At 39.5% G+C, this 10,943-nt stretch overlaps 1 protein-coding gene across 2 annotated transcripts; it reads left to right on the top strand.

Annotated features, from left to right (window-relative positions):
• Positions 1-1,298: 1,298 nt before the first annotated feature.
• LOC122047680 lies at positions 1,299-10,867 on the top strand. Of its 2 annotated transcripts, XM_042609110.1 has the most exons (10): positions 1,299-5,277; positions 5,488-5,638; positions 5,785-5,935; positions 6,757-6,856; positions 8,809-8,893; positions 9,004-9,274; positions 9,360-9,402; positions 9,490-9,593; positions 10,002-10,462; positions 10,546-10,867. In XM_042609110.1, the coding sequence occupies exons 1-9, from the start codon at positions 1,353-1,355 to the stop codon at positions 10,446-10,448; spliced, it is 5,277 nt and encodes a 1,758-aa protein (XP_042465044.1). In that variant the 5' UTR covers positions 1,299-1,352; the 3' UTR covers positions 10,449-10,462; positions 10,546-10,867. The 2 variants fall into 2 exon arrangements, with proteins under 2 accessions (XP_042465044.1, XP_042465043.1); XM_042609109.1 differs by having other exon boundaries at positions 10,002-10,867.
• Positions 10,868-10,943: the final 76 nt, after the last annotated feature.

The following is a 10,943-nucleotide window of genomic DNA, read 5'->3' as shown; positions in this document are numbered from 1 at the left end:
TATTTGCTTCTCTTTTCTTCTTGTTGTATTGAGAGCTTGTACGAAGTTTCTCCACCTCTGGATTGTTTCCGAGAAGAAGTGTTTACATAGTGGAGAGTATGCTCGAGTGTGGATCATTAGATTAGTCACCTCTTCTTGAGGTGGATACCAAGTAAATCCTATTGTTAGTATTGGAGGGGCTTGCTTCGAGTTTATTCCGTTACACATCGAAGCGAAGCGACAAACTATTCACCCCTCCCCTCTAGTTCCGAAGTGTCCCAACAGTCTTGAGAGTCAAAAAAAAAAAAGTAACATCGAGGTGTAGTGACCTTGAGAATAAGAGGATGATGTCTGAGAGAGGGTGTCGGAGACTGAGGCAGAGAAAGATATAACGCCAGTGATTGAGATCGACACTGAGAGATGATGTCAGCTGAGATTCAGAGATGGTGCTGATACCTAAGGCTAAGCTAGGGTAGATGTCGAGATATGGAGTCAAGATTGAGAGATAGTGCTAAGATCTAGGGCTAAGTTAGGATAGATGTTAAGATCGAGAATTGAGACTGAGAGATGAGGTTGAGACCTAGGGCTAAGCTAGGGTAGATATCTGTGTTCGGGTTAATATCATCCATAGGATTTTGACTGACAATTTAATATGACTATCGATCCACAAGATACATAGGGACTAAAGGAAATCATTGTATCAATGACAACTGAGATACGCCCGAGGGCAATTTTCTTTAACACAATTGTCTATTCGATCTAAAGAGACATGACATCTTCATCTCCTGGCTTAGAAACAAATAATGTCACTCTCTTGCAAACACAAATGACTTGAGCACTCGAAGATCATAATTGAAAATACGACTGATTGATGGAGTATAACCATCACAACAACTTCATGAAAATAATGCCTTATTTCCGAGATGGATTACTATGATATCCAAATGTTTGTAAAATGGAGGAGAGACCCTCTATTCGAGATTTTGATCTGTACTAACAACATATTGCTCGAGGAATCTTATCGAGATCTCTTGATCTCTTTTCTTGTTTAGGGTTCTTGTGTATTACAATTCAATCACCATCTTCCCGACGATGAAGAACAGAACTCCGATCGCCACAAGCTTTATCGACTTTCTTTATTTTCATATATTATTTTTTATTTATTAAACAAACGTAGCAAAAATTGTGCTCTAGTGTTTGTAGTTTTGAATCTGTGGTAGTGCGGTAGCAATTTTGGAAAACAATAAAAGGCGGGGCGAGAATGAAAAAAATTCCATTTCTTTGAAAGTTAGTTAAATTATTAGGCCGCCGCCGCCGCCGCCCGACGTCTAGATCACTCCCACGAGGCGTCGCTGTCGTCATCCAATCGTCGAATGCCTTTCCCAATTCCTCGCCCCGCTTCTCCTCCTCGTCTTCCTCCGCAGCAGGGCTTCGATCGAGCATCGCCGATGGGTCCTCTGGATTCACCTCGCCTCGCCGCCGGATCCAGGTACGATCCGCACCCTCCGCCGCCTCACCACTTGGTAAATTCCGATTATTACTCTCGCCAATCCCATCGCCACCACCATGTTTCGTTCCCTTCGCCCGCGCCGCTGTTTTCGGGCCACCTTGCCCGATCCCTCCGCCGCCTTCCCGTCGAAGACGGAGGCCGCCTTCGCGTCCCTTACCCGCAAGGTCCGTTCCCGCAGCCACCCCTTAGAGTCCCCGACCGCTCGCCCCTTCTCGACGACGGCTACCCTTCGCCCCGGCCGCATCTCATGGGACCCGGCGAGCGTTTCGTCCATGATTCTCTGGAAAGTCGTGCTATTGACGCCGATAGGTTTAGGGTTGTCGAGGAGAGCCAAGAGTTGCTTCGATTGAGGTGGGGGGATGAGGAAAAGCGGCGCTCTCTGGCTTATTCCCGTGATAATGTTTATGGAGAGGATTTTGATGGAGATTTGACGAGAAGAAAGAGACTGCGATGGACGGAAGACACTGAGCTGCAGGAGCATTTGGGAGGCGCAAGCAAGAGCCATCTTAGGGTTTGGGACAAAGAGATCGACCATGCACACCATGTCTTGCTTCCTGGTCCTTCTGTAATTCCAGTTCATGCTTCGTCTCCTAGGGCTCCACGCCACTTTGCTGCCATGGATGTGAAGAGGGAAGCTGCTTCTGTTGCTGAATGGCAGTATTTGCTGCCACCGATGAAGTCTTATTCTGATAAACATAGAGAAGTTAGGAGAGGAGAAAGACCACCACAGTTGCCTTTTTTTTCAGATAGGAATAGGGAAATAGGTAGAGATAGAGAGGATGTGAGAGAACTTGATCCTGTTCTGGAGCGGCATATTAGAACACCATATCCCACAATGCGATCTCCAGGCGATCTTTATTCCAATACAAATGAGGATTTTGGAACCAGTTCAGATGTATATAATGAGCCCACCACAGGCACAGTTTATTCCTATAAGGAGAATTACTTGGGTGATAATAGAGGTAAAAGAAAGCTTTCCAACAGGGAGAGTGATCAAATTATAATTCGATCATCAGGGAAACAATCTGCAAAGAGTCCCAGCGCTAAGCTCTTTAATAAGGGGAATGACCAAATTATGATATCTTCACCAGGGAAACAACCTGCAAAGAGGCCCAGTGCTCTTTCTAGGATACAATCTGGGGTATCTGTTTGGAGCAGGCTACAGGAGAAAACATTGGTTGGCACTCCACCTCCTGAATCAGTTTCTCAACCCACTACTTTTATTAAGCATCAATCAGAATCACGCACACCTGATCTCTCACTCAAATCAAGTAGTCTTGTTGGTCAAGTGTCTTCTCCAAGATCAGCCTTACTGGTTTCTGATGGAAAAGGTCGTGAGACGTCGACACCCAAAAAGGTAGTGAAAAAGAAGAAGTTAGTGAGGAAGGGGGAGGAATTTGCTACTCCTGTTGTTTCTGTATCAGTGGTTCCCGAAGAGAATGATGGAATCTCTAAGATGCTCATGCTGAACAATCAGAAAAAGATAGATGATCAAGAAGTGTCAGATAAACAGGGAAGTTCCTCCATGAAAGATGTAAATAATGCTAGCCTTCAGAATTCATCAAGGAGGGCTGCTAGCACCATGTCAATAGATGAGAACATAGGGGAAGAAAAAGAAATTTTCCATTCTGTTGGTGGTGGAAAGATCAAAGGAACGAACTGTATTATAGAAAAACAGGAAGTCGAACTTGCTATTTCTGCTAATTTAGATCCTTGTTCTTCAGAATTCATAGACACAGAGACTGCAGAAAAGAAAAGTGTTTCAACTGATCCTGCTAGGTATGCTGAGGAGGAAAAGGGAAAACAATTTGTTGAACTTGGACAAACTGTCAATCAAAACTGCACCAATGCAATAGTGGATATTGGAGTTGTAAGCAATGGCAGTTCAAGTCCCATTAATCATGTCAATGTTGAGGGTAAAGTAGATGAGGAAACTGGGCAGTTGCCATCAGTTCTCCAGGCTCAAAACGCCATGGATGAGAATCACAATAACCAAAATTTTGATGGGTCAAATGATGGTCAGAATTCTGGAGATCTTGACAAAGGTTTTGCTGCATTTTCCAGCAAGTATTCTTCGTCAACACTGAGAAATAGTGAGCAGTTAGTCATGTCAGTTGGTCATATTACCTCCTCTTTAACCAGCTATAGCATTATAGATGACAACTTAAAAATGGAACAACATACTGTTGGAAAGCAGCATGTAGAGATCAATGCTCATGCAAAAGAGCTAAAGGAAATTAATGGGCGTAACTTGATGACTGGTAAGGGTTATTTGTGCATGGAAACACAGAATCTTTCAGTCGACTTGGCTCCACAGTTAATGGATGCAGTTTCAGGTGGATACCTTCCAGAGATTACCATAGATGAGAAAGGCAACAGCCTTGCCTCACATGCCAATGTTGAATCACGTCAATCTGATAGCTCAAAACCTAGGAAGGAAGATTTAGTAGCTTCATCCTTTTTTGTGTCTGAAGTTCAAGATGTTTCACCTTGTATAGATTCTGAACAGCCTCATTCAGGACTGCCTGATAGATATGGTTGCAGTGAAGATGGTTTGATTAAAGATGGTAGTAACCAAGATCAGAAAGTAATCATAGAAGACAAGTATTCATTGGCTTTCAGAGGATCCTTGGCAGCAAAAGTTGAAGGTGTTACATCAGCTCAGAACATTGGTTGTAAGCCTATGTTTGATAAAGAAGTTAGCTTATTATCAGATGATGCTGTGAAGCAAAAACCCCTGGAATCAAAAGATATGAATGGACAAAAGCAATTGAGCAAGAAGACAATGCGAACTGTTGGACTTCCAAAAGATACTCCAATTCGAGATAACTCAGTTAATTCATCCAAGGAAGCAGCCCGTTCACGCCAGAGTTTGAGACACAAGACTTGGCATCGAAAGGATGTTCCCTCTTCAACTTTTCAGGGGATTTTGCAATCTCATAAAGGTGGTTCATTATCAAAGCTATCTCCAAGGAAGCTTGGAAAGATTCAAAATTCTTATGTTCGTAAAGGTAACAGTCTTGTTAGGAAACCATCTACAGGAACTCTTCAGCCATCACATTCTCTAGGAAGCTCAAGAAAATTGAGTAAAGATATCACAGAGAAAAGCATTGTTTTTGGAAGTAGTGATAGTACAAACAATATGCGTACCTGTCCTAGTCCTCCTTTCGAGAGTAAACTATCTACAGAGCCTACTCAGCCATCACAGTCACTGGGATATACAAATAAATTCAACAAAGATATCATAGAGAAAAGCAGTTCTGGAAACAATATTCTCAACTGTTCTAATCCTTATTTTGAGAGACTGAAGACACCTCCTTTGCCTCTTGTTGCCAAGTTATCAAATTCCACCGTAGATCTTTCATCTGATGTTCCTCATGCCTTGTCAGAGAATTCTGTTCCTGAAGCTAGGACTGATGTTCAGGATACACCACTTGTTCTGCCTTCTGTTGATAATCAAAATGTCACAAGGGATAAAATATGTGAACCTTTGGGTAAGAGAATGATATATGTGAAACACAGATCCAATCAGTTGGTTGCTGCTTCACCCCACAAAATCAAGGATTCAGTTAATCCTTATTTGGATAAGATTCCAGCATTAGCTTCCTCAGCTTCATCTGACTTTTACTATAAGAAAAATAAGCATCAACTTGTAAGGAATGTCTATTCTTCAGAAGGGCAAAGTAGTGACATGCTTCCTGGAAATGGAAGCATGGGTGAGCAGAAGGTTTCTATATCTACTGCTAATGGTGTTGCTTCTAGTGTACTCAAGAAAAAATCAAACAAAGGTCTGTACAGCAAATTATTTCACTTATTCTCCCTATGTTGTTACCAATATAGATGTGTTATTGTGCCTTAACAATTACTATCCTTGCTATTTCCAATCAATCAGTTTTTAGAATGTCGTTTTGCAACTCTTAAATGTTAGATGAGTATCCTACAGTTACATACTCAGCATGAGAGATAAAGATTATCCTTTTCCCTGCTTGTTTATGCAGCTCAACACAAACAACACAAATACTCCAGTTTATTTTCTCATGTTTGGACATTGTGTGGAAAACAACCATCTAAAAAAGGTGTCTCATCATTATCTCATATGGAAGTTCTTCCTTACTTATTTCCATGGAAGAGAGCTACATTGCTACCAAGGTAATCTATTATGTGAAGAATGAGATCCTTGATTCAACTATTTCATTTTCATGTACTTATAATCATTAGTTATTTTGCCCATTTGTTTCTTCACCATATTGTGTTGAAACCAACTGATGGAGAATTATTTTCCATGGTTCATACAGCCGCAAATTGCAACTTGCAAGGAAAAAGGATACACTCTACACATTATCGACTGATGGGTTTTCTCTGAAGAAGCGTGGGGTGTCACGGCTTAGTAAATCTAGTTTGAAATGGTCAAGGTCCATGCAAAGACGTTCAAAAGTAGTTAATAAGGTGGGTGGAGAACAGAACCTCCTTGTGGATTTGTGTTTTCTGAATGTATGGGATTAACTATTTTTTGTGTGAATTTTCTAAAACTGATAGTGTAGACTCATGTGAATGTTAAACCTACACATGAATTAAATTATAATCTAACTTTACTATCCTTTACCAAACCTTTTCGTTAAAGAAGTGGTATATGAGATTAGAGAATGACTGAGATGTACATGCAATTTTCATTCTCTGAATTGTAAGTTTTGAGTTGTTTTTTCACCTTACGGTGATTCTACAAGAATTTAGGATTATATATTCAATTTGAGACTTTGCATGGGTCATAATCTATTTCATTTTCTTTCATCACAGAAAATAATGTTTGCTTAGTTGCTTTTTTTTTTTTTTAAAAAAAAGTCTCTTAGTTTCATTATTTATTTGTCTGTATACGACATTTGCTGAACTGCATAATGGAACTGTTGAATTATGGAGGAATGTTATGGTGTTTGCAAATATGATGGCTTACAATAGATAAGCTACTAGAGCTTGTAGATTTTAATGGATGGTTAGGGGAGGTTGATACTTTTGTGGCTAATCAAACTTTTGAGGACCTTTAATTTTATAAATGGGGTGTGTAGAATCTAACTTCAGGATATTGGTGACCTTCTGTTTCAGCAGATTGGCTAAAATCCCGAAACGAAGTGCTGGGAATAGATGATTTTATGCTTATTGTTAGTTACATTCTCATAACTCACTTTCTGTTTCTGCCGAGTCAAATTCTTTGACCACTCTGAAACTGCTGATGATCGCAGTCTTAGTTTTCAATTGATCCATCTTTATTACAGGAGGCTGAATTGGCAGTTGCTGAAGTTGAGAGGAAGAATAAAGGACAAAACAATCTTCCCTCTGTTTCTGGCCTTAAACATAATATAAATTCTGCGCTCAGTAAGTTAATTTTTTTTATATCATTCAAAATGATTTGATTTTGTAGATTTTGATATTTTTCTTACATATAATTTACAAAAAATTAGCAATTTCCCATCATCATAAAATGGTGTTATGAACATTTTTATGATCTTAGCCAATGGCTTTTGTCTATCTTAGTAGTTAGATTCTTGGTGTGCAAGTTCCACATGTTTCTTAATCTACTATATCACTGATCAAAGATTATATGATGCATAATTTTTTTAAATGCTCTACCATGTTTGATAAACGAGCCTGAGGGATAAGCACACCCCTGAACAAAGGACTATTGTTTAACTCCAAGTGTAACTGGTTCATCTACAACCTTATTAGTCTATTTGGGTGCTTTTTATGCTGAGCTTTGATATATTGAAAGGATTGAAGGGTTATTGATTGGTGGCGCACTTTGTTCTGTTGATTGTCCTAGTGTTGGTCTGCAACATACCTTGATCCTTAACAGTAGGAACTTGTTTGGTGCTTGCCTATTTAAGTATTGTGGTGGGTTTATTTATGGAGAAAAGCACAAGTTTCTTATTTGCATTTGTCTATCAAATTTACATTACTTTTTGATTATTTAAATCCAAGCATAGCTATCCTTTCAAGAAATAAATCACTCTTCAGCATGTTAACAATGACTTCTAGTTTTGATGTATGTTTACATTGACTTACACTGATTGTACTTGTGGAAATGAAAGAGAGAATGAAACCATGATATTTCCTTTGAGCATCCTCCAAAACTGAAAGGTTTTGGGGTTAGAAAGGAGGCTGACAAAGCTGATTGCAGTCTGCTTATGGAACTGAAAGGACAAAGTGGTGACTGTTAAATTGATCTCTGCAATGAGAATTTCCTCAAAGTTCGGAAGAGAGTTCTAAATTGTCTTTATGGACCAAGGAAATGGGTGTTCATTGAGACGAGGGTTATACTATGAGAGAAGCAAAGAAATGACTCTATTTGCTCTTCAGATACTCATTATGTTAGACCCCAGTGCTCCTAGTTGCAGACTTGTGCCAGTACTTAGGTCCCCTTGATAGATACCCCTTCCGGAGTCCAAGTAACATGCATAATGAAACTTAACATTCTAAATTGCTCTCCTGGGTGAAACCTAGGGTTATATAAGAAGTTTAGGAAGCTAGTATAACCTTGTCCAATCTTATTTTATTGACAGGCCTGGCTGAGAAGCCAACCTTTTCTCTTGAAGTGGCTCAAATTACTGCCAAACTCGCTTATCTGCTCCATATCATTGCAGTCCATCCTATTAATTTACAGCACAGAAATAGCTTCTGTAATATTCTTGTTGGTGGGTGTTAGATAAACAATAGGACGACCTAGCAAAGTTTTACGGTTCAATCTCTACTTCCTTGCCCTGTCCAGGTTGAGGTTATGAATTCATTTATTTTCTATCTAGTATTTAATTGAGAACAATCTTGTGGATCACCTTTCTTACTGCACTATGGATACAAGTGTGATTCCATATGGAACAAAAGCATAAGGGAATATTACCATCATTTTGTGTAGTATTAGTAGTATATGCTAATATGATAGCAAAGGGAAATGGTTATTTGGGCCACAAAGCACTTTGAAGATTCATGTAAAGGAAAATAGGATAAATTGACTCATCAACATCAACAAAGATGTATAAGCTCAACTATTTGGGATCGGTTGTATGATTTTTATCTGTTTTTAAATTCCATACAATGTTACATCACTATTAATATCCTTTATCTTCTAAATTAATTCTAATTATGGATTGACAATTTCCAAGTTATCAAAATACAATAGATAGAACATGAGTATCTCTTCCTTTCTTCTTCTATCGCTTTTCATTTTCAACTCTAGGTTCTTGGTTAAGCCTACCACGATTTTCTGTAATATGGATTTAGTCCTGGTTCACAATGCTGTTTGTCGCAATACATAGTTCTGGATCAATGTGCAGATGAGCAGTCACGTGCTGGTAATGCGGGAATTGGAAATGACAATATATCTTCGGCTAAAGTAAAATTATTGGGAGGCAACAATGAGTATGATTATCACGTGTGCTTATTCCTTTCAAGTTCCATACATCTGAAAAATCACTTGGATTTCTTGCATTTTTGTCTTTCATGATTTTTGGTTTCATCTTTTCCAACAGATACGTTCGGATAGGTAACGGTAACCAACTGGTGAGAGACCCCAAGATACTTACTCGCATTTTAGCCAGTGAAAAGGTTAGATGGAGTTTGCACATGGCCAGATCGCGCTTGGCAAAGAAGAAGCAATACTGTCAGTTTTTTACTCGATTCGGCAAGTGCAATAGAAAGGGAGGGAAGTGTCCATACATTCATGACCCGTCTAAAGTAGCCATTTGCACCAAATTTCTTAACGATTCATGTTCAAATTCAGATTGCAAGCTTACTCACAAGGTGAAAGATGCCATTATATATACTTCTGTTATTTACTTGTTCGCAATCTCTCCTATTCCTAATTGACGCAAACAATACTCAACAGATCATTCCAGAAAGAATGCCCGATTGCTCTTATTTTCTACAAGGTGCCCCCTGTTCCATAACTTATTTTGTTCATCTTGTTTGATTTTTTCTTGCAAAAATTCTGTTCGATAACTTATTTAGGCGTGCAGGTTTATGCACCAATACAAGTTGCCCATACAGGCACGTAAATGTCAACCCTAATGCTGCTGCCTGTGAAGGCTTTATCAAGGGCTACTGCGCCGATGGTGATGAGGTATAAACTATCTCCAATTCTGTCATTCTTTTAAACATTTTTATTTCTAGATTTATGGTTCCTTTTCGCCGTCATATTTTTTTCTCAATTGGCTCTGGCTCTGGCTCTGGCTCTGACTTTGGCTCATGTTTTTGTTACATTACAAATAACTACATGTTCATTACATCGAGACTAGAAACAACACCATATTTTTAATAATCTGGAGTGGAGCATTGAATATAATCATTATCATTCTATCAAGGAAATACTTACTAAATTCTGACCTAGGCGATGGATTTTCAGATGTGATCTTTGGATGGAATCTAAAACTGTTTCAGTGTTTTATCTATTTATTTACAAGAGGTAAATATTTCCTTGAGTCCCCTATCAATTAATGAGAATCTTAATTCTGTGTCTATCAACTACCAGTGCTGTAAGAAACACAGTTACATGTGCCCGATGTATCGAGCATCAGGCAAGTGCCTACAAGGAACCAAGTGCAAGCTCCATCACCCCAAAACCAAGAACAAGCGGAAGGAGAGGAACGACATCATGGTACAAGGCAACACCTGGGGGCGTTACTTTGGTTCTGGTGCCAGTGAGATCAGCGAGTCATTACTAGTTTCATCAGATGCAAGAGTCGAGAAGGCCAATGATCTATTCGAGAATGGTTGGTTTGCCGAGTTCATTGCCCTCACCCCCTATGAAAATGACCGCGAAGCATATTTCATGGACTCTGAGGATGCTGCACATCCATCCCGCTTTGGATCAGGTGACGGTGCTTTGCAGAATGATGACCCTGATGCTTCAATCAAGCCGATTCGGATCATGAGAAAGGATTATCCACCACTGCCATCCTTCACAAATGGCTCGTAAAGTGATGATCACTAGTGATTCATCTCTTTTCCCAGCTAACCAAATCCATTCTTCCATATCATATTCTTCTTCCCTTTTTATACTGACTCCTTTTCAGGTTGGATGGATTCCTGCTTCCTTCTCTGTAGCATTTGGCTGTGGCTGAAGTTGGCTGGAGATCCAGGTAAGCAAATATTGATCTGATCTGATATATCATCCATCAGCTCTCAGCATCACGGCGAGCCGCGAGATGGTTTCAAAACCTACTGTATTGAAGATCTGATAATAGCACATCAAACTAGTCGCAAACACAAATGGCCTTGGTTTTTCTATAGGCAACCTAAAACCAGAGAATCTGTATCGAAATATACCGTTTGAGGGGAAAATAGTGATGTAAAGGATGTTATTAATGCAATGAAAAAATCATACTCTTGTGGAAACATTTGGTTTATATTTTACTGGTGGTTTTGCCTCTTACTGCTGTTCATCTCCATCTTCTCAATTTGATTCTGGTGG

Source organism: Zingiber officinale, chromosome 2B, assembly GCF_018446385.1.
Source record: "Zingiber officinale cultivar Zhangliang chromosome 2B, Zo_v1.1, whole genome shotgun sequence".
NCBI lineage: Eukaryota > Viridiplantae > Streptophyta > Magnoliopsida > Zingiberales > Zingiberaceae > Zingiber > Zingiber officinale.
This window is presented reverse-complemented; position numbering and strand designations above follow the sequence as displayed.